The sequence below is a fragment of the Pleurodeles waltl genome, chromosome 6 (genome assembly GCF_031143425.1).
Source record: "Pleurodeles waltl isolate 20211129_DDA chromosome 6, aPleWal1.hap1.20221129, whole genome shotgun sequence".
In the NCBI taxonomy this organism is placed as follows: Eukaryota; Metazoa; Chordata; class Amphibia; order Caudata; family Salamandridae; genus Pleurodeles; species Pleurodeles waltl.
The window spans coordinates 367,205,678-367,229,585 of record NC_090445.1 but is presented as its reverse complement, the minus strand read 5'-3'; the positions used below and the strand labels follow the sequence as shown (position 1 = coordinate 367,229,585).

The 23,908-nt window shown below is 45.3% G+C and overlaps 1 protein-coding gene across 1 annotated transcript in view; it reads right to left on the bottom strand.

Annotated features, from left to right (window-relative positions):
• Nucleotides 1-8,521: 8,521 nt before the first annotated feature.
• SUPT16H (SPT16 homolog, facilitates chromatin remodeling subunit) overlaps nucleotides 8,522-23,908 on the bottom strand; it is a 263,510-nt gene continuing 248,123 nt past the window's right edge. The window contains exons 23-26 of the mRNA XM_069238275.1: nucleotides 17,766-17,895; nucleotides 17,333-17,465; nucleotides 10,497-10,574; nucleotides 8,522-9,733 (exon numbers count right to left, since the gene is read on the bottom strand). Coding sequence (XP_069094376.1) covers nucleotides 9,618-9,733; nucleotides 10,497-10,574; nucleotides 17,333-17,465; nucleotides 17,766-17,895 — 457 coding nt within the window. The 3' untranslated portion in view covers nucleotides 8,522-9,617. The remainder of the gene's footprint in view (nucleotides 9,734-10,496; nucleotides 10,575-17,332; nucleotides 17,466-17,765; nucleotides 17,896-23,908) is intronic.

Below are 23,908 nucleotides of genomic sequence, written 5' to 3'. Positions count from 1 at the left end.
AGAGTACAGCGACTTACAAGACCAATCTCCTGGAGTTAAGGTGAGTATGTGGGCAAGGTCCAAGGCAGCACCCACAGTACACCCTCAGCAGCACAGGGGCGGCTGGGTGCACAGTGCAAAACAGCATCGGTGCCCAATGCGTTCCTATAGAGATAGATTGCTGCGAAAAGAGGATGAAGTTTCTGGCCAGGAGGCAAGTCGGGCTGAACCAACAGAGGGGCTCAGGCTTCGTAATGCTCGGGCACAGGTAGACACCGCTGGTCCTCTCCTCCACGGCTCAGGGGCAACGGGTACAGAAGTGTCCTTAGGTGTCGGGTTTTTTCTGACCACAGCCGTCGCGGGAGAGGGGGGCTGCGTGCAGAGGCTGCAGGCGTCATCAGGGATTCCAGGAGGAGTGAAACCACTATGGACTCAGACTCTGAAGGGGTGGGGAACCCTTGTTGGTACCAGTGGTCCACGTCAACTTGGGTAGGAAACAGCGGGTGTAGTAGTAACTTCAGTTGTCTAGTTTTAGTGGTTCCAGGGGCTTCAGGGTCCCTTTTGGAGTTCCATGGAGAAAAAGGCTGCTGTTCACAGGAGGTCTAGAATCTTTTTCAATGGCAGGCAGTCTTCCTGGGTTTCTGGAGTCAGCTGCAGGACAAGTCTATTTTGGTGTACATTCTGACAAGGGACGCAGACAGGCCAGTGGGGTTGGTACCAGGTCACCCGCTTCTTTTCACTTTAGCTTTCACAGCTCTTCTGTCTCCCTGGACTTCTTAGGTCATCAGGATCTACTTATCTGGTACCAGGGTCTCCCCTAAATGCTGAATTCAGGGGTGTTAGAGGTGTGTAGGGTAGTATCCAATGGGCTACTGACCCTTGGGGTCACTATGTCCTCTCCCTGCAGGAAGTGGACATATAACCATGTCTCAGAATTCCTAGGTACCACCACAATGATGGCTACTTCTGAAATTTCGTGGCTACCTGACAGTAGCACACCTTAGAGGGGATACTAGACTGGAGGTGGCATGCCTATCTGACTAGCTAATTTTCCCACCTGTCCAGGTGCCAAATGGGCTCTGGACAGTGGAGAGTGGCTTGCTCTCCTGTGAGGGGAGCCAGATTTGCATTTCAAGGCTTGGCACCTTAGGAAGGCTAATCAGCAGGTCAACCTGGGGGAGGGGGTGTTACACCCACTTCCCAGACAGGCTTTTGCTCTGGGCCTCCTGAGAGCAGCAGGCTCATACCGTAGGGGTCCAGGATGGTGTCTGGAGTAGCAGGCTGGTAGAAACCAGTCTGAGCGCACCAGAGGCTGGTAGGGTCTCAAAAGGCACCTCTAATGTGCCCTGCGGGTGCATGTGTTGGTAAATCCAACACTGGGATCAGTGTGGGTTCACCAATACGAGATGTTTGATACCAAACATCCCTATCTTTAGCTGGGGAACTCATTGACCGGTGTCCAGCACATGTATTTAAAATGGCTTCCCTTGTCACTTACTATGTTTGAGATTTGACAAAGCCATAGCAGGGGCATATCTGCTGATGCGGATATGCCCTGACATGTAATATAAAACACCCTGCCTTAGGGCTGTAAGGCACGCTAGTGGGGTGACATATACATTGCATGCAGTGTTAGGGGACATAGCATACAGGATGTGTGCCATGTTGTGTTTTTACTTTTGTCTGCACCAAGGCAGGCAGCCTGCAGTAGCACCTTATGTGCTTGGTGAGGGGTCCCTTAGGGTGGCACAATTTGTACTGCAGCCCTTAGAGATCCTCTTTAGTACCCAGGCCCTGGCTAGCAGGAACCCAGTGCACTCTGTCGAAATTACATCATGCACCAGGCAAAATGTTGTGTGTGGGGGGTGTGGGGGACGCTTAGTGTCTAATAAACCCTCGAATTATCCTTGTATGGTTCCAGAGTTACTGTGCTTGAACCTAGAACATATAAGTGTTCCCAGCTGTGCTTATAATGCATTGTGTCGAGTAGATATTGTATTATAATGAAAATGTCACTTACCCAGTGTACATCTGTTCGTGGCATTAGTCGCTGCAGATTCACATGTTTGGCACAGTCCGCTGCCTGGTGTTGGGCTCGGAGTATTACAAGTTGTTTTTCTTCGAAGAAGTCTTTTTTGGTCACGGGACCGAAGGACTCCTCCCTCTTCGGCTCCATTGCGCATGGGCGTCGACTCCATCTTAGATTGTTTTCCCCGCAGAGGGTGAGGATGGAGTTGTTTGCTATAAATAGTGCCCATGCAATGGAGTGAATATGTATGTACGTTAAGAGTTTATAATAATTATTTACAAATGTACAGAAGTTTAAGATTTATGATCTACTTCTAAACGGCTACAGGCTTCCCGGGGAGGTGGGAGGGTACATGTGAATCTGCAGCGACTAATGCCACGAACAGATGTACACTGGGTAAGTGACATTTTCAGTTCGATGGCATATGTTGCTGCAGATACACATGTTTGGCACAGACTATAAAGCAGTTACCTCCCCTAAAAGCGGTGGTTTAGCCTGTAGGAGTTGAAGTAGTTTGGAATAATGTTCTTAGTACAGCTTGGCCCACTGTAGCTTGTTGTGCATTTAGTACGTCTACACAGTAGTGTTTAGTAAACGTATGAGGCGTAGACCAGGTTGCAGCCTTACATATTTCGCTCATAGGAATGTTTCCTAGAAAGGCCATTATAGCACCTTTCTTTCTGGTTGAGTGTGCCTTTGGTGTAATAGGCAATTCTCTTTTGGCTTTAAGATAGCATGTTTGAATACATCTGACTATCCATCTAGCAATGCCTTGTTTAGAGATTGGATTTCCTATGTGTGGTTTTTGAAAAGCTATGAACAGTTGTTTTGTTTTCCTGATTAGCTTTGTTCTGTCAATGTAGTACATTAGTGCTCTTTTGATGTCTAATGTATGTAGTGCCCTTTCAGCCACGGAATTTGGTTGTGGGAAGAACACTGGCAATTCTACTGTTTGATTTAAATGGAATGGTGAGATTACTTTTGGCAGAAATTTTGGATTTGTTCTTAGAACTATTTTATTGTTGTGTATTTGAATAAATGGTTCTTGTATGGTAAATGCCTGTATTTCACTTACTCTTCTGAGGGATGTGATTGCAATGAGAAATGCGACTTTCCAGGTTAGATATTGCATTTCACAGGAATGCATGGGTTCGAAAGGTGGACCCATGAGTCTTGTTAAGACGATGTTAAGATTCCATGAAGGAACTGGTGGTGTTCTTGGTGGTATAATTCTTTTTAGCCCTTCCATGAATGCTTTAATAACTGGTATTTTAAATAGAGACGATGAATGAGTAGTTTGTAGGTAAGCAGATATTGCTGCGAGGTGTATTTTTATAGATGAAAAAGCGAGATTTGCTTTTTGCAAATGTAGTAAGTATCCTACTATGTCTTTCGTAGAGGCATGTAATGGTTGTATTTGATTGGCATGGCAGTAGTAAACACATCTTTTCCACTTAGATGCATAGCAGTGTCTAGTGGAAGATTTTCTAGCTTGTTTTATGACCTCCATGCATTCTTGTGTGAGGTCTAAGTGTCCGAATTCTAGGATTTCAGGAGCCAAATTGCCAGATTCAATGATGCTGGGTTTGGATGCCTGATCTGTTGTTTGTGTTGTGTTAACAGATCTGGTTTGTTGGGTAGTTTGACATGCGGTACTAGTGAAAGGTCTAGTAGAGTTGTATACCAAGGTTGTCTTGCCCATGTGGGTGCTATCAGTATGAGTTTGAGTTGGTTTTGACTCAACTTGTTTACTAGATATGGAAGGAGAGGGGGAAAAGCGTATGCAAATATCCCTGACCAACTCATCCATAGAGCATTGCCTTGTGATTCGCGGTGTGGGTACCTGGATGCGAAGTTTTGGCATTTTGAGTTTTCTTTTGTTGCGAACAAATCTATCTGGGGTGTTCCCCAAATTTGAAAGTACTTGTTCAGAACTTGGGGGTGAATTTCCCATTCGTGGACTTGTTGGTGGTCTCGCGAAAGGTTGTCTGCTAGTTGGTTTTGTATTCCTGGAATAAATTGTGCTATTAGGCGAATGTTGTTGTGAATCGCCCACTGCCAAATTTTTTGTGTTAGGAGGCACAATTGTGTTGAGTGTGTTCCTCCTTGTTTGTTTAAATAATACATTGTTGTCATGTTGTCTGTTTTGACAAGAATGTATTTGTGTGTTATTATGGGTTGGAAGGCTTTTAACGCTAGAAATACTGCTAACAGTTCTAGGTAATTGATATGAAATTTTGTTTGGTGTATATCCCATTGTCCTTGAATGCTGTGGTGATTGAGGTGTGCTCCCCACCCTGTCATGGAAGCATCTGTTGTTATAACGTATTGAGGCACTGGGTCCTGAAATGTCCGCCCTTTGTTTAAATTTTTGCTGTTCCACCATAGAAGCGAGAGGTATGTTTGGCGGTCTACCAACACCAGATCTTGAAGTTGACCCTGTGCCTGTGACCATTGTGATGCTAGACACTGTTGTAAGGGTCGCATGTGTAGTCTTGCGTTTGGGACAATGGCTATGCATGATGACATCATGCCTAGAAGTTTTAGCACAAATTTTGCTTGTATCTTTTGGTTTGGAAACATAGCACTTATTACCTTGTGGAATGCCTGCACTCTTTGTGGACTTGGAGTGGCAATTCCTTTTGATGTGTTGATGGTTGCTCCTAGATATTGTTGTGTCTGACACGGTTCTAGGTGTGATTTTGTATAGTTGATGGAAAACCCCAGTTTGTGAAGGGTTTGTATGACACATGTGGTGTCGTTTGCGCATTTTTTTACTGTGTTGGTCTTGATTAGCCAATCGTCTAGGTAAGGGAACACATGTATCTGTTGTCTCCTGATGTGTGCTGCTACTACTGCTGGACATTTTGTGAACACTCTTGGTGCAGTTGTTATTCCGAATGGCAACACTTTGAATTGGTAATGTATTCCTTTGAATACGAACCGTAGGTACTTTCTGTGAGAAGGGTGTATTGGTATATGAAAGTACGCATCCTTTAGGTCTAATGTGGTCATGTAATCTTGCTGTTTGAGCAGTGGAATGATGTCTTGTAGTGTGACCATGTGAAAATGGTCCGATATGATGTAGGTATTTAGTGTCCTGAGATCTAATATTGGTCTTAATGTTTTGTCTTTTTTTGGAATTAGAAAGTACAAGGAGTAAACTCCTGTGTTTTTTTGTTGTACTGGTACTAACTCTATTGCATCCTTTTGCAGTAGTGCTTGAACTTCTAGTCCTAAAAGTTCTAAATGTTGTGGTGACATTTTGCGTGTTTTGGGAGGGATGTTTGGTGGGAATTTGTGGAATTCTATGCAATAGCCATGTTGGATTATTGCTAATACCCAATTGTCTGTTGTAATCTGTTGCCAAGATTGGTAGAATTGGCTTAGTCTTCCCCCCACTGGTGTTGAGTGAAGGGGTTGCGTGACTTGAAAGTCACTGTTTAGGTGGAGGTGTTTTTGGAGTCTGGAATCTTCCCCTACTCCTTGGGAATTGACCCCCTCTATATCCCCTGAAACCTCCCCTTTGGAAGGAACCCTGATATGGTGTGGTTCTTGTTTGTTGGCTGGTGGTGTCTGTGGGTTGGCCACGAAACCCCCCTCTAAATGGAGTTTTTCTAAAAGAGCCTCTGCTCTGCGGGGAGTAGAGTGCACCCATGGCCTTGGCCGTGTCTGTGTCCTTTTTAAGTTTTTCAATGGCTGTGTCCACTTCAGGGCCAAAAAGTTGTTTTTCGTTGAAGGGCATATTAAGGACAGCCTGCTGGATTTCAGGTTTGAAGCCTGAAGTGCGGAGCCAAGCGTGTCTCCTTATGGTGACAGCAGTGTTGACTGTTCTCGCTGCAGTATCTGCTGCGTCCAGTGAAGAGCGGATTTGATTGTTTGAGATCGTTTGTCCCTCTTCAACTATTTGCTGCGCCCTTTTTTGGTATTCTTGGGGAAGATGGTCTACGAGAAGTTGCATCTCATCCCAGTGAGCGCGGTCATATCTGGCCAGCAGCGCTTGAGAATTTGCGATGCGCCACTGGTTGGCTGCCTGTGATGCTACTCTTTTTCCTGCTGCATCAAATTTTCTGCTTTCTTTGTCCGGAGGTGGGGCGTCGCCAGATGTATGGGAATTTGCTCTTTTGCGAGCTGCCCCTACTACTACGGAGTCAGGTGGTAACTGCGAAGTAATAAACACTGGATCTGTGGGTGGTGGTTTGTATTTTTTATCCACCCTTGGGGTGATGGCTCTTGATTTTACGGGCTCTTCAAAAATTTGTTTTGCGTGCCGTAACATCCCCGGTAGCATTGGGAGACATTGATATTGGCTATGTGTAGCCGAGAGGGTGTTAAATAAAAAATCATCCTCTATAGGATCGGAATGCAGTTGGACATTGTGGAATTCTGCAGCCCTAGCCACCAGTTGTGAGTATGAGGTACTGTCCTCTGGCGGTGACGGCTTTGTAGGGTATGAATCTGGATCATTGTCCGGCACTGGGGTGTCGTATAGGTCCCAAGCGTCTTGATCCTGATTATCTTGACTTATGGTAGTTTGCGCTGGTGAGTGCATTTGTGGCGGTGTTTGTGCCGGCGATGCCTGTTGTAGTGGAGAGGGCGGAGGCGTGACTTTTTTAACCACTTTGGCTTGTGGTTGTGCGTTACCCTTGAGGAGACTGATCCTTCTTTTCCTCATTATTGGGGGAAGGGTTGATATCTTCCCTGTGTCTTGCTGGATGTACAGTCTCTTTTGTGTGTAGTCTGATTCTACACTTTGGAGCTCTTGTCCAAATCTGTGCATCTGGCCACTTATTCCTTGTTCCTCTGAGTAGGATGAAGGTGTGGTATTTTTCGGCGCCGAGAGAGAATCTTTTTTCGGTTTCGGCACCGACAGATTTTTTGTTCCTTTCGGCATGGATTCTCGGTGCCGATGTTTTTCGGTGCCGGTATCTTGTTTTTGTCTCTCGGAGCCGCTTTCTCGGCTCCGAGGTTGCTCCATGGCGGTCCCTCGACCGGAGTCGGGTGTCTTCGCTATGGGCGTGCCCTTTTTCGGCGCCTTCGACGGGTCGCCTGTTTTATGGGTCGAGCCATGGCCTGTTGGCAGTGGCGTCCCCTGGGCTTTCGTTTTGTCGATGGTTTTACTTTTCGACGTCTTACTCACAGTTTGTTGCTGTTGTTCGACGTCGGAGTCTCCGGATTCTGAGTCCGGAACCGAGAATGTTTCCTCTTCGTCGTCGAAACGTTGTTTTGTCGGCGTGGACGCCATTTGTAGACGCCTGGCTCTTCGGTCCCGGAGTGTTTTTCTGGACCGGAAGGCTCGACAGGCCTCACAGGTATCCTCCTTGTGCTCGGGGGACAAGCACAAGTTACAGACCAAGTGCTGATCTGTATAAGGATACTTACTGTGACATTTTGGGCAGAAACGGAACGGGGTCCGTTCCATCGGCTTCGATGTCGCACGCGGTCGGGCCGACCAGGCCCCGATGGGGGAATCGAAGCTACCCCAAAGTCTTCCGATGATCGGTGTTGATGTACCTAACTATCCCGATACCGAACGGAACAATACCGATGCTTTCTTCCGAGATTCTGACTAACTTTCCGAACCGAAACACGGAGCGAAAAGGAATACGTCCGAACCCGACAGCGGAAAAAAAACAATCTAAGATGGAGTCGACGCCCATGCGCAATGGAGCCGAAGAGGGAGGAGTCCTTCGGTCCCGTGACCAAAAAAGACTTCTTCGAAGAAAAACAACTTGTAATACTCCGAGCCCAACACCAGGCAGCGGACTGTGCCAAACATGTGTATCTGCAGCAACATATGCCATCGAACAAGTATTTATATAGCGTTTACGCTATATAAGCGTGGCGTCCGCTATGCCTTGCATTCGAGAAAATTAACTAAGATGTCACATTGGCATGCAACTGCCAACGTTTTGTATGCACCACAGTGAACGTCATTCACAAACACTTAAGAAAAATGTAGGACCACTTGGATCCTTAATAGTCTCACCTCAACTGTGTCCGACAGACTGTTACCAAATAGCATCCTAGTATATGGACACAGACTACCTGCATACCAAAATTCACTATTATGTTCTTGGGAAGGAGCCTTCTTATATTATTGTTGGGCATTTAGGTGAAATCATTTTTCAGCCCACCACTGTCTACAGTCTGCAACCAGAGACCAGTGAAACAGAGGACCAAACACATGAACTACTTCAAATTGCGCCTGCATTCTCATTTTCCCTGGATATGAAGTAACACGCATTAACTACACACCCATCCTTATAGATAAATGCTCTTGAGAAAACAAATGTATAGTGACTATTTCAATTTGCGTGCACCAGGTTACCCAACACAAATCCCAATCTAGGAGGCTCCTGTGGTTACTAATACATCAAAAGATAGAACAGCTACACGACTCAGAAAGAAGGTCAAAACATTATCGTGAAAAGTATGATGCACAAAGGCAGACTACACACACATCTTCGATACTTTTTAACAGACAACAGCAAAAAGAAAAATTTAAAAAAGTAATCATACAAAAAAAATATTTTATTTGTATTTTTATATTTTCCCAACGTTCGAAAATTCTGTTTATCACTGCTAAGAGAAAAAAATTACATTTAGTCCAAGACCTTCCCGGACTACCAGAGAGACACCCAAACCGCCCACGGTTACAAATAAAAACCCAATAGAGGTTCAAATTCCAAAAATGTACTTTCTGCTGGCCATGTGTATAGGTGAAGCACACAGCAGGGTATGCACATGAAGGGAATATGGGACAACAGAAGGCAAAAAGAAAAGGCTACATACGTGTCCTGAAATAAAAGAAAATAAACTCAAACATTAAGTTATTTATTTTCAAAGAACTTAAAACAATTAGAAAATGTGGACCTGCTGATAAATATCACAAGAAAGGAATATATTACACATAAAAAACATCTAAATCGGCAGGAAACCAAAGTAGAGTCGTATGAGGAAGTCCACACTCTTACATGAGAACCAATTCAATAACTCAAGAAACTAATGAGTTGGAATTGAGACAGTAAGAAGTGACCCACTCATACACAAACACCAGGCCCCCATGATGCAAAACCAATTGTTTCTAGTAACCACAGCAAAAACTGTGATATACTGCATTTTAAGGTGTATGAGGCGGAGGCTCAAGAATATTATTGGACAGGCCAGATGAGGCTGAAACATATCCTCTTGGACCAGTAGAAAGGACGTGCAGTCTTAACCTTTTCCCGTGATAAAAAGGTAGTGTCCTGTGCACAAGGATAGTGCTTCCCTTCCTTTAACTGGGCCTGCCCCCAGAAAGGTGCTCCAGTCCAATAGGGAAAGTTCTTGGCAGGGAGCAGCTGCTTAAGCTAGGTTCTCCAGGAGCAGCATCTGTAGTTTATGACCCATTCCGAAAGGAGAGTCGTGTTTGTGGGTGGGCTGGGCGTCAAGACAGGGTAGGGTGGCTGTATTTGAAGGTAAGAAAGATTGGTCCATGAACACATTGTGAGAAGGATGAAAAACGCCACAAAACAAGCTCAGCAAAATGTCTTTCCATGTAAGATGTTTGGGAAGAGGGTGCAAAGATGTTGTGGGGCGCAAGAAAGTGCGGGGAAAAAAGGAGACTTCACTTCTTCTTCTTCTTCTTTGCTGGCGAGGCGCTTTCATGGCCTGTGCTCTTCCTCTTCTTGTTTTTCTGAGACAGTTGCTCCTCTTCTTCCTCGTACCTGCTCTCGCGATCAGCTGATAAGCAAACATGAGATGAGTCAATTCAAACTAAGACTGTCCTCTATATACAGACTCTCAAACATCTTTCTGCCTCACATTAGGAAGCTCTCCACATATGAACCAGTGCAGTCCCACTTCAAAAGAGCCTGCAGGTCATCAAATGCCCAACCCCTTCCACTCAATGTTCTGAAGGCTCTTCCTTTATCTTTTGAGGTTCTCCGTTAGTACCTGCCCAACAGGTAGTCTGGTGTCGTACTGACCGGGATTAAACACCCGCACACAGTGCCATGACAGTGTACAATAAAGCTTAAGTGCACGTCAGGCAAGAGCTCCCAAAAAGTACAAACAAGTACGTACGCTATGTGAAAAAGAGAGTGAGTCACTTCCCTCGAACCTCTAGGTATTTAGAAACAGCTGGTAGAGGGTCAGGATGAGACATGTGAAACAAGCAAACTCACTACTCTGCATTAGTGTAGGTGGGGGACAATGAAATTACACTCAAAGGAATAGTGGTGTCATTAGACATTCGCCTCAGGGGGAAGAAGGAAGGTGCTAGTCTTTTGGGAGGGAAAAAGGGTACAGTGGTCCATAGAATGATGCTCTACTGGGGGGAAAAATAACTTACCGGGAGCTCTGTGGGAGAGGGGGAGAGAGTGCAGTGAGAAAATATGTACCTTGAACTGGGTTAGATGGGGCAGTGGCATAATAATATTGCTGGGGACAGAGCTTGAAGCCTTAAGACAGACAGCACACCATGTGGGTTAAACACTTGACTCACCTCTTCTGGCTTCCTCTTCCAGCTCGTCCCAGTCTTTCCCGCTCTCTTCCTCACTGCCTATGGATTCTCCGCTGTAGACTGGAAAGATATGAGGCCAAATAATGATGCTGTGCACAGCTAAAGTGCCCTCACACTCCCCCCTCCTCCACCACCCATAAATTCAAATCATTCCAGTCAAGCAATGTTGCATTTCCCCTACTTAACTAAAACACCAGCCATCTGAGGTAATCCATCATGCCCCTTCTCAAAGGCAAACAATCCTACACCTCAGCTCACGAAAGTTCACATTATGCAAGAAGTAAAAATGAAGGCATGGCACCAGTGAAACTCTTGCCATACTGGACTTTCAGGGCAGCACCATGTAAAATGGTGGCATTGTCCCCTGGAATCTCTAGGTGTTTACAGAGCAGCAGTTAGGGAATAGGAACGAGATGGAACAATCAAACTAATCAACAACCCAACCCTCCACGTCCCATAGGTTCAGTTCAAGTAGAGACAACAAAATGGCACCCCTGGTTAAAGGGATGTCATTGGAACATGGTGCCAGGGGAGAGAAGGATTATGCACCTCTGGTTCGGAGGGCAAAACAGATTGGTTCACAGAATTACACTATTTTCAATGAGTTGGGTAGAGAAAGTCACTACCGTTGGGGGAAGGCAAGAGTTTATTACCCAGAATTCTATGTAGAGATGTCCTGAGGAAAATCACAATCACTGCCCGCAACATCAAGCACCAGCTGCCTAGAAGCACCCACATGGATGAAAGAGTACACAATATTGTACAAGCTGGCCATTGTTTTTCCGTTTTAACAAAATGACACCGTGGCTACCAAGGAGCACCCTGCTTTGAGAGGTAATGAAAATGTCACTTACCCAGTGTACATCTGTTCGTGGCATCAGTCGCTGAGATTCACATGGTATGCATGAGCTCGCCATCTGGTGTTGGGTCGGAGTGTTACAAGTTGTTTTTCTTCGAAGAAGTGTTTTCGAGTCACGGGGCCGAGTGACTCCACCTTCTGTGCTCATTGCGCATGGGCGTCGACTCCATCTTCGATTGTTTTCCCCGCAGAGGGTGAGGTAGGAGTTGTACTATAGTAATAGTGCCCGCGCAATGAAAAAATGTAAGTATGTATCTATTAAAGGATTAAGTAATATATATACAAATGTACAAAATTGAAGGTAACTTCTGAACTGCTACAGGCTTCCGGGGAGGTGGGTGGGTCCATGTGAATCTCAGCGACTGATGCCACGAACAGATGTACACTGGGTAAGTGACATTTTCAGTTCGATGGCATCTGTCGCTGTAGATACACATGGTATGCATAGACTAGTAAGCAGTTAGTTCCCCATAAGCGGTGGTTTAGCCTGTAGGAGTAGAAGTTGTCTGAAATAGAGTTCTTAATACAGCTTGACCTACTGTAGCTTGTTGTGCGGATAGCACATCTATACAGTAGTGTTTAGTGAATGTGTGAGGCGTAGACCAAGTGGCTGCCTTACATATTTCTTGCATTGGGATGTTTCCTAAAAAGGCCATTGAAGCACCTTTTTTCCTTGTTGAATGTGCCCTGGGAGTAATGGGCAGTTGTCTTTTTGCTTTAAGGTAGCAGATTTGGATGCATTTAACTATCCATCTGGCTATACCTTGTTTTGATATTGGGTTACCTGCATGAGGTTTTTGGAATGCAATAAATAGCTGTTTAGTTTTTCTGATGTTCTTCGTTCTGTCAATGTAGTACATTAATGCTCTTTTGACATCTAATGTATGTAGTGCTCTTTCAGCCACAGAATCTGGCTGTGGGAAGAATACTGGTAGTTCTACCGTTTGATTTAGATGGAATGGAGAAATAACTTTTGGTAAAAATTTTGGATTAGGTCGTAGGACGACCTTATTTTTATGTATTTGTATAAAAGGCTCTTGTGTTGTGAACGCTTGAATTTCACTTACTCTTCTTAGAGATGTAATGGCGATGAGAAAGGCAACTTTCCAGGTGAGGAATTGTATTCCGCAAGAGTGCATGGGTTCGAAAGGTGGGCCCATGAGTCTTGTTAGAACCACGTTTAGGTTCCATGAAGGAACAGGTGGTGTTCTTGGTGGTATAATTCTTTTAAGCCCTTCTATGAATGCTTTGATAACTGGTATCCTATACAAGGAAGTTGAATATGTAGTTTGCAGGTATGCAGATATTGCTGCAAGATGTATTTTAATAGAAGAGAAGGCTAGCTTTGCTTTTTGTAAATGGAGCAAGTAATTTACTATATGTTTTGGAGTTGCCTCTAGTGGTTGTATCTGATTATGATGGCAGTACCAAACAAATCTTTTCCACTTACTTGCGTAGCAGTGTCTAGTGGATGGCCTTCTGGCCTGCTTTATGACTTCCATACACTCTTGGCTAAGTTGTAAGTGTCCGAATTCTAGGATTTCAGGAGCCAGATTGCTAGATTCAGCGATGCTGGGTCCGGGTGTCTGATCTGTTGGTTGTGTTGCGTTAACAGATCTGGTTTGTTGGGCAGTTTGATGTGTGGTACTACAGACAGATCTAGCAGTGTTGTGTACCAGGGTTGTCTTGCCCACGTTGGTGCTATTAAAATGAGTTTGAGTTTGTTTTGACTCAATTTGTTTACTAGGTAAGGAAGGAGAGGGAGAGGAGGAAAAGCGTAAGCAAATATTCCTGACCAGTTCATCCATAGGGCATTGCCTTGGGATTGCTTGTGTGGGTATCTGGACGCGAAGTTTTGGCATTTTGCGTTCTCTTTTGTTGCAAATAAGTCTATTTGTGGTGTTCCCCAGAGTGTGAAGTAGGTGTTCAGAATTTGTGGGTGGATTTCCCATTCGTGGACTTGCTGGTGATCTCGAGAGAGATTGTCTGCCAGCTGATTCTGGATCCCAGGAATAAACTGTGCTATTAGACCAATTTGATGGTGGATTGCCCACTTCCATATTTGTTGAGCTAACAAGCTTAACTGCGTTGAATGTGTTCCTCCTTGTTTGTTTAGATAATACATCGTTGTCATGTTGTCTGTTTTGACAAGGATGTATTTGTGGGTTATGATTGGTTGGAAAGCTTTTAGTGCTTGAAAAACTGCTAATAATTCTAGATGATTTATATGCAGTTTTGTTTGATGTATGTTCCATTGTCCTCTTATGTTGTGTTGATTGAGATGTGCTCCCCACCCTGTCATGGAAGCATCTGTTGTTATTACGTACTGTGGCACTGGGTCTTTGAAAGGCCGCCCTATGTTTAAATTTATACTGTTCCACCATAGAAGCGATAGGTAAGTTTGGCGGTCTAGCAACACCAGATCTAGAAGGTGACCCTGTGCTTGAGACCACTGTGAGGCTAGGCACTGTTGTAAGGGCCTCATGTGCAGTCTTGCGTTTGGGACAATGGCTATGCATGAGGACATCATGCCTAGGATCTGTAGTATTGTTCTTGCTTGTATTGTTTGGTTTGGAGACATGTGTTGAATGACCCTGTTGAAATTGTGGATCCTTTGTGGAGTTGGCGTTGCTACTCCTTTTGTCGTGTCTATTATGGCTCCTAGATATTGCTGTACTTTGCTTGGCAGAATGTTTGATTTTGCAAAGTTGACGGTGAACCCTAGATTGTAGAGGGTTTGTATGACTTGATTTGTGTGGTTTGAGCATTGTGTGAGCGAACTGGTTTTGATTAGCCAGTCGTCTAGATACGGGAACACATGTATTTGCTGCCTTCTGATGTGTGCAGCGACTACTGCTAGGCATTTTGTGAATACTCTTGGAGCGGTTGTTAAACCAAAAGGCAATACTTTGAATTGGTAATGTATTCCTTTGAATACAAACCTTAGATATTTCCTGTGTGATTGATGTATTGGTATATGGAAATATGCGTCCTTGAGGTCTAGGGTTGTCATGTAGTCGTGTTTTCTGAGCAATGGTAACACTTCTTGTAGTGTGACCATGTGAAAGTGGTCTGATTTGATGAATGTGTTTACTACCCTGAGGTCTAGAATTGGTCTCAGTGTTTCGTCCTTTTTTGGTATCAAGAAGTACAGTGAATAAACTCCTGTGTTTATTTGTGTGCTTGGTACTAATTCTATTGCATTTTTTTGCAGTAGTGCTTGAACTTCTATCTCTAGAAGCTGTGAATGGTATTTTGATAAATTTTGTGATTTTGGTGGTATGTCTGGAGGGAATTGCATGAATTCTATGCAATAACCATGTTGGATAATTGCTAGGACCCATGTGTCTGTAGTTATTTTGTCCCATGCTTCGTAATATTGATGTATCCTCCCCCCCACTGGTGTTGTGTGGGAGGGGTGAGTGACGTGTGAGTCACTGCTTGTTGGTAGTGGTTTTGGGACTTTGAAATCTTCCTCTATTCCTAGGAAATTGCCCCCCTCTATACTGGCCCCGAAAACCTCCCCTGTACTGTCCCTGGTAGGTGGGCGGTGCGGACTGTGAGGTGCTAGCTTGTGTGGCCTGACCCCGAAACCCTCCTCTAAAAGGTGTTTTGCGGAAGGTGTTATAAGATCCTCTGCTCTGCGGGGAGTAGAGTGCGCCCATGGCCTTGGCAGTGTCAGTGTCCTTCTTGAGCTTTTCTATGGCTGTGTCGACCTCCGGACCGAACAGAAGTTTCTCGTTTACTGGCATGTTAAGCACTGCCTGCTGAATTTCTGGCTTGAATCCAGACGTTCTGAGCCATGCGTGCCTACGGATGGTAACCGACGTATTAATGGTTCTTGCGGCCGTGTCTGCTGCATCCATGGAGGAGCGTATTTGATTGTTGGAAATGTTTTGACCCTCCTCAACAACCTGTTTTGCTCTTTTTTGCAGATCTTTTGGGAGATGTTCAATGAGATGCTGCATCTCATCCCAGTGGGCTCTGTCGTATCGCGCTAGCAGCGCTTGTGAATTTGCGATGCGCCACTGGTTTGCTGCTTGGACAGCAACCCTCTTCCCGGCTGCATCGAACTTCCTACTTTCTTTATCTGGGGGAGGTGCATCCCCAGAAGTGTGTGAGTTTGCCCGTTTTCTGGCAGCCCCTACCACCACAGAGTCTGGTGGCAGCTGAGAGGTGATGAATACGGGGTCCGTAGGAGGCGCCTTATACTTTTTGTCCACCCTAGGCGTCACTGCCCTACTTTTAACTGGCTCCTTGAAAATGTCCTTTGCATGGCGTAGCATGCCTGGGAGCATCGGCAGGCTTTGGTAGGAGCTGTGGGTTGAGGAGAGGGTGTTAAATAAAAAATCATCCTCTACTTGTTCCGAGTGTAGTTCCACATTATGGAATAGTGCTGCTCTAGCCACCACTTGTGAGTAGGCTGTGCTGTCTTCCGGTGGTGATGGCCTAGTTGGGTATGTGTCTGGGCTGTTATCAGACACTGGTGCGTCGTACAAGTCCCACGCATCCTGATCTTGGTCATCGTGGCTCATGGCGGTGTGAGCTGGCGAATGTGACGGGGTGTAAGTTGGCGAAGCCGGAGTTACAGGTGGAGGCGAGGGAGGAGGTGTTACCTTTTGTGCTGTTTGTTGCTGAGGAGTAAACTGAAGCGTTCTCTTTCGTTTGACAGGTGGAAGGGTACTGATCCTCCCAGTCCCCTGCTGAATAAAGATACGCTTTTGCGTGTGATCCACGTCAGTGGATTGCAGTTCTTGTTCAAATCTATGTTTCTTCATTTGAGAAGACATAGAATGCTCTTCAGTGTAGGAGCCAGAAACAGGGTCTGATGTCGCTTTTTTCGGCTCCGAAAACCCTGTCGATTGTTTTTTCGGCTCCGAGGTAACCTTCCTCTTTTTCTGTGCCGAAAATTCTGGGCCTCTATGGTCTTCGGCGCCACTGTCTCGGCGTCGATCCGTGTCGACACCGAACTCTCGGTGTCGATGCTTCTGTTTAGCACTCTCTCGGTCTCGAGGAGGCTGCGTGCCGGTGTCTCGACCGGAGTCGGACGATCTCGACACTGAATGGGCCTTTTTCGGTGCCGATTGTTGGTCACCGAGAATTTGGGTGGAGCCATGGCCGGTTGGCAGTGGCGTCCCCTGGGCCTTCTTTCCTTTTTTAAGGTCTGATCTCGACGTCTTACTCACAGTTCTTGTAGAGTGTAGCTCGTCGGAGTCTGAATCCTGGATGGAAAAGGATTCCTCCTGTTCCTCTTCTGTCTCGAACTGTCGACGCTCTTTTGGCGTGGACGCCATCTGCAGTCTTCTCGCTCGACGGTCGCGCAGAGTTTTTCGGGACCGGAACGCCCGACAGGCCTCACAGGATTCTTCGCTGTGCTCGGGTGACAGGCACAGATTACAGACCGAGTGTAGGTCCGTATAAGGATATTTGTTGTGGCATTCGGGGCAGAATCGAAACGGGGTCCGTTCCATCGGCGTTGTCCTCCACGCGGTCGGGCCGACTAGGCCCCGACGGGGTGCCGAAATCTACCCCGAAGGGCACCGAAGCGCTTCGATGTTCAACGCGTCGTCGTATGTGTCTATCTCTAACCGGATCGCAACGATACCGTCGAAAATCTTCCGTCTTCAGCTATCTTTCCGTTCCGAAACTCGGAGCGACAGGAACACGTCCGAACCCGATGGCGGAAAGAAAACAATCGAAGATGGAGTCGACGCCCATGCGCAATGAGCACAGAAGGTGGAGTCACTCGGCCCCGTGACTCGAAAACACTTCTTCGAAGAAAAACAACTTGTAACACTCCGACCCAACACCAGATGGCGAGCTCATGCATACCATGTGTATCTACAGCGACAGATGCCATCGAACCTAAAATATCTTTGATTCAGCTGCTCAGAGTAGCATCTGTTGGCAGGCACTTGCCCCAAACATACAATGCAAGTGGTAAAGAATGCACACCTACCAGAGTCATCCTCTTCCTCATCTGAGTAATCCTCATCACTATCCTCCTCCTCTTCCTCATCATCATCTTCCTCAGGATTGAATGTCTCGTCTTCCAGCTCCGATTCGGAGCCATCTCCGCCCGCATCACTTCCCTGTAAATTGAAATATTGGTTAGTTAAAAGACATAATACAATTGCAAGGATTAACTACTATCTACCAAATTAGCTACCACTGCAGTTTGCAGGATTAAGAAATCATGCGGATCAGGATTGTTTCGTTCCCTAAATCATGCTTCTCTGCCTCCCAGCATTCCAACACCAAGATAAATTTCAATATATGAACAGCTTCCCTAACCTGTCTAGGAGATTCCACCCTTCTTTATAAAGATTTCCTGCAGAAAGGGCATGGCTCTCTTTCCGTATCAGATATGCAGAGTTCACCACTTTACTCACCTCACCCTCTGGTTCCAGAAAATCCCAGCCACCCTGCTCGAAGAAGCCCTCTGGATCATCGATGATTGTCTTCATGATTTTGGTCCAGTTGAGGGACTGCACCCCTTCAGTGTACTTCAGGTCACAGGAGCTACAAATCATGGAAAGACACAGTGAATGATTTTTCCTATTGTTTTTATGTGGAATTTGTGTAGAAGAGTCCGCACTGCAGGTAAGAGTTCTGAGCACTTGAGGATAGCGGGAACTCTGTTACAGGTATATAGACTCGACCTATTGCGATAATAAACAAAGGTTTAACCATTCAGATTCAGTGTGGAAATGGTTTCACGATCCCAAGCGAAGCCAGCTCTTCAAGCCATTACCAAACAGCTGCAGAACAGATCAGGGTGTCCCTATTCCAATGCAATATTTTATTTTACGTCAATCCCACTTAACAATACCAACAACCTTTTATAAATGACACAAAGAGGGAAAGGACTTACTTTTCTGCCCTTTATCCCAGTACACTTTGTGGTGCCGTTATCCTGCTTGTAACAGATGTGTGTGTTTATTTATGGAAAACGAAAACTGAGAAACCACTTTGGAAAACCAATTTTAAGGAAAAAAATTCAAAAGAATAAAAAAAAAAAAAATCGAAAATTCAAGGAATCGTTTTAAGGAAATAATTTTAAGAATAAATCCAACATTACATTAACCTTGGATGGAGTTTAGGACTACTGTGAGGTTTTTTTTTTGAGTTCAGGGATCGGTAATGTTAACGATGATGAGGGGCTTTTGGGGTCAGGAATAAGTGGGGTTCAGGCATAGAAAGTTTTTTTGGTTTCAGAAGTGGTTAGAGTGTAGGGATGGTGAGTTTTTTTTTTTTTTTTTAGCGTTCACTGATCGGTGTTTAGGCGTGTGAGGTGTTTTTAGATTTCAGGATAGGTGGAATAATAAGAGCATTGAGGGGTTTTAGGGTTCATGGAAGGGGTTTTAGGGAATGTGAGTGTCTTGAAGGTTCAAGTATGGTAAGTGGCTGGGGTAGTGAAGAGTTTAGGGTTCAGCATGGGATGGAGTTTAGGGTGGGGAGGGATTTTAAGGATTCAGGGATGGGTGTAATTTAGATTTGGAAAGGGTTTTAGGGTGCATGGATGAATTAGTTTAGGGTGATGAGAGCGGTTATATGTCATAGATGGTTAATGTTTAAGTGTAGTAAAGGTTTTTTAGGGCTCAGGGATGGGTGGAGTTTGGGTGCGCTGAGGTGGTCAACGGGTGTGGGATGGGTGGGGTTTTAAGGTTCGGCAATGGGTGGAGTTAGGCTTAGTGAGTGATTTTATGTCTCGGGATGGTGGAATTTTGGGGAAGAAAGGGCTTTTAAGCTTCAGGGATGAGTCTAGCTTAATTGGTGAGGGATATTAGGTGGCAGGAATTGACAGTGTTTAGGAGTTGAGAGGTCAGCGATGAATGGGTGGTAATAGGTCCGCGAAATAAAAGCATCCAATGTAATTGTTCGACAGTGAAAAAGATCTAAATATGAAATATTGTCCCCTAAAGCAACGCAGTGAAAAATAGCTGAGAAAACTGTTTCTGAAAGTAAGAACTGCTACATTGCATTTACATTTATTTAAAAAAAAAAAAAAAGGCACTCAAGTCAATTTTGACCAAAAACACATTCTACAAATTGGTTTCTATGAAAAAGTAAATGCTATTCATTCTGAAAAAATCCATTAAACATTTTATAATAAATGGTTTCTGTAAAGAAATGGCTCCCTGTTGCAGTTACCCCCCACTTTTTTGCCTGATACTGACTTGACTGAGAAGTGTGCTGGGACCCTGCTAACCAGGCCCCAGCACCAGTGTTCTTTCACCTAAAATGTACCATTGTATCCACAATTGGCAGACCCTGGCATCCAGATAAGTCCCTTGTAACTGGTACTTCTAGTACCAAGGGCCCTGATTCCAAGGAAGGTCTCTAAGGGCTGCAGCATGTCTTATGCCACCCTGGAGACCTCTCACTCAGCACAGACACACTGCTTGCCAGCTTGTGTGTGCTAGTGAGAACAAAACGAGTAAGTCGACATGGCACTCCCCTCAGGGTGCCATGCCAGCCTCTCACTGCCTATGCAAGTATAGGTCAGTCACCCCTCTAGCAGGCCTTACAGCCCTAAGGCAGGGTGCACTATACCATAGGTGAGGGTACCAGTGCATGAGCATGGTACCCCTACAGTGTCTAAACAAAACCTTAGACATTGTAAGTGCAGGGTAGCCATAAGAGTATATGGTCTGGGAGTTTGTCAAACACGAACTCCACAGCACCATAATGGCTACACTGAAAACTGGGAAGTTTGGTATCAAACTTCTCAGCACAATAAATGCACACTGATGCCAGTGTACATTTTATTGCAAAATACACCCCAGAGGGCACCTTAGAGGTGCCCCCTGAAACTTAACCGACTGTCTGTGTAGGCTGACTAGTTCCAGCAGCCTGCCACACTAGAGACATGTTGCTGGCCCCATGGGGAGAGTGCCTTTGTCACTCTGAGGCCAGTAACAAAGCCTGCACTGGGTGGAGATGCTAACACCTCCCCCAGGCAGGAGCTGTAACACCTGGCGGTGAGCCTCAAAGGCTCACCCCTTTGTCACAGCCCAGCAGGGCACTCCAGCTTAGTGGAGTTGCCCGCCCCCTCCGGCCACGGCCCCCACTTTTGGCGGCAAGGCTGGAGGGAACAAAGAAAGCAACAAGGAGGAGTCACTGGCCAGTCAGGACAGCCCCCAAGGTGTCCTGAGCTGAGGTGACTCTAACTTTTAGAAATCCTCCATCTTGCAGATGGAGGATTCCCCCAATAGGGTTAGGATTGTGACCCCCTCCCCTTGGGAGGAGGCACAAAGAGGGTGTACCCACCCTCAGGGCTAGTAGCCATTGGCTACTAACCCCCCCAGACCTAAACACGCCCTTAAATGTAGTATTTAAGGGCTACCCTGAACCCTAGAAATGAAAATGTCACTTACCCAGTGTACATCTGTTCGTGGCATCAGTCGCAGTAGATTCGCATGTTCTGCAATAGCTCGCCATCTGGTGTTGGGCCGGAGTGTTACAAGTTGTTTTTCTTCGAAGAAGTCTTTCGAGTCACGGGACCGAGTGACTCCTCCTTTTGTCTCCATTGCGCATGGGCGTCGACTCCATCCTCGATTGTTTTTCCCCGCAGAGGGTGAGGTAGGAGTTGAATTGTAGTAATAGTGCCCATGCAATGGAGTGACTAAGTATGCACTTATTTAAGGTTGAGATGATACATATATAAATAATTGAAGGTAACTTCCAAACTGCTACAGGCTCCCGGGGAGGCGGGTGGGCACATGCGAATCTACTGCGACTGATGCCACGAACAGATGTACACTGGGTAAGTGACATTTTCAGTTCGATGGCATCTGTCGCTGTAGATACGCATGTTCTGCAATAGACTAGTAAGCAGTTATTTCCCCAAAAGCGGTGGATCAGCCTGTAGGAGTGGAAGTAGTCTGAAATAATGTCCTTAATACAGCTTGACCTACTGTGGCTTGTTGTGCGGATAACACGTCTACACAGTAGTGCTTGGTGAATGTGTGAGGCGTAGACCATGTGGCTGCCTTACATATTTCTTGCATTGGGATGTTTCCTAGAAAGGCCATGGTAGCACCTTTCTTTCTGGTTGAGTGTGCCCTTGGTGTAATGGGCAGCTGTCGTTTAGCTTTAAGGTAGCAGATTTGGATGCATTTAACTATCCATCTGGCTATACCTTGTTTTGAAATTGGGTTTCCTGCATGAGGTTTTTGAAATGCAATAAAGAGTTGTTTAGTCTTTCTGATGTTCTTTGTTCTGTCGATGTAATACATTAATGCTCTTTCGACATCTAATGTATGTAGTGCCCTTTCAGCTACGGTATCTGGCTGTGGAAAGAACACCGGAAGTTCCACTGTTTGATTTAGATGGAACGGTGAAATAACCTTTGGCAAAAATTTAGGATTGGTCCTTAGGACGACTTTATTTTTGTGTAGTTGTATAAAAGGTTCCTGTATAGTAAACGCCTGAATCTCGCTTACTCTTCTCAGGGAAGTAATGGCGATGAGAAATGCCACCTTCCAGGTTAGGAACTGTATGTCGCAGGAGTGCATGGGTTCAAAAGGTGGACCCATAAGTCTAGTTAGGACAACATTTAGGTTCCATGAAGGAACAGGTAGTGTTCTTGGTGGTATAATTCTCCTAAGGCCCTCCATGAATGCTTTAATGACTGGTATTTTATATAGGGAAGTTGAATAGGTAGTCTGCAGGTATGCAGATATTGCTGCAAGGTGAATCTTAATGGAAGAGAAAGCTAGGTTAGATTTTTGTAAGTGAAGCAAGTAACCCACTACATGTTCTGGAGTTGTGTGTAATGGTTGTATTTGATTAATATGGCAGTAGCAAACAAACCTCTTCCATTTACTTGCATAGCAGTGCCTGGTGGATGGCCTTCTTGCTTGTTTTATGACTTCCATCCATTCTTGGGTAAGTTGTAAGTGCCCGAATTCTAGGATTTCAGGAGCCAGATTGCTAGATTCAGCGATGCTGGATCTGGGTGTCTGATCTTTTGGTTGTGCTGTGTCAACAGATCTGGCCTGTTGGGCAATTTGATGCAGGGTACCACTGATAGGTCTAGCAGCGTTGTGTACCAGGGTTGCCTTGCCCAAGTTGGTGCTATCAATATGAGTTTGAGTTTGCTTTGACTGAGTTTGTTTACCAGGTAAGGAAGGAGAGGGAGAGGAGGAAAAGCGTAAGCAAATATCCCTGACCAGTTCATCCATAGGGCATTGCCTTGGGATTGCTTGTGTGGGTATCTGGATGCGAAGTTTTGGCATTTTGCGTTCTCCCTTGTCGCAAACAAGTCTATCTGAGGTGTTCCCCAGAGTTTGAAATAAGTGTTCAGTATTTGGGGGTGAATTTCCCATTCGTGGACCTGTTGGTGATCTCGAGAGAGATTGTCTGCGAGTTGATTTTGTATCCCTGGTATAAACTGTGCAATTAGGCGAATTTGGTTGTGAATTGCCCAATGCCAAATTTTTTGTGCTAATAGGCTTAACTGCGTGGAGTGCGTCCCTCCCTGCTTGTTTAGATAATACATTGTTGTCATGTTGTCTGTTTTGACGAGAATGTATTTGTGAACTATTATTGGTTGGAAAGCTTTTAGTGCTTGAAAAACTGCAAGAAGTTCTAGGTGATTGATATGCAGTTTTGTTTGATGTACGTTCCATTGTCCTTGTATGCTGTGTTGATCGAGGTGTGCTCCCCACCCTGTCATGGAAGCATCTGTTGTTATTACGTATTGTGGCACTGGGTCTTGGAAAGGCCGCCCCTTGTTTAAATTTATGTTGTTCCACCACAGAAGCGAGAGGTAAGTTTGGCGGTCTATTAACACCAGATATAGAAGGTGACCCTGTGCTTGAGACCACTGTGATGCTAGGCATTGTTGTAAGGGCCTCATGTGCAGTCTTGCGTTTGGGACAATGGCTATGCATGATGACATCATGCCTAGGAGTTGTAATACCATCTTTGCTTGTATCTTTTGTGTTGGATACATGCGTTGTATGATGGTGTTGAAATTTTGAATTCTTTGTGGACTTGGAGTGGCTACTCCTTTTGATGTGTCTATTATGGCTCCCAGGTATTGTTGTACCTTGCGTGGCCGAATTTTGGATTTTGTGAAATTGACGGTGAACCCTAGTTTGAAGAGGGTTTGTATGATATGATTTGTGTGATTTGAGCACTCTATTAACGAATGGGCCTTGATTAGCCAGTCGTCTAGATATGGGAACACATGTATTTGCTGCCTTCTGATGTGTGCAGCGACTACCGCTAGACATTTGGTAAAGACTCTTGGTGCGGTTGTTAATCCGAAAGGCAGTACCTTGAATTGGTAATGTATTCCTTTGAATACAAACCTTAGGTATTTCCTGTGCGATGGGTGAATTGGTATATGGAAATAAGCATCCTTGAGGTCTAAAGTTGCCATGTAGTCGTGCAGCTTTAGCAATGGCAATACTTCTTGTAGTGTGACCATGTGGAAGTGGTCTGATTTGATGAAAGTGTTGACTACTCTGAGGTCTAGGATTGGTCTCAGTGTTTTGTCCTTCTTTGGTATCAGAAAGTACAG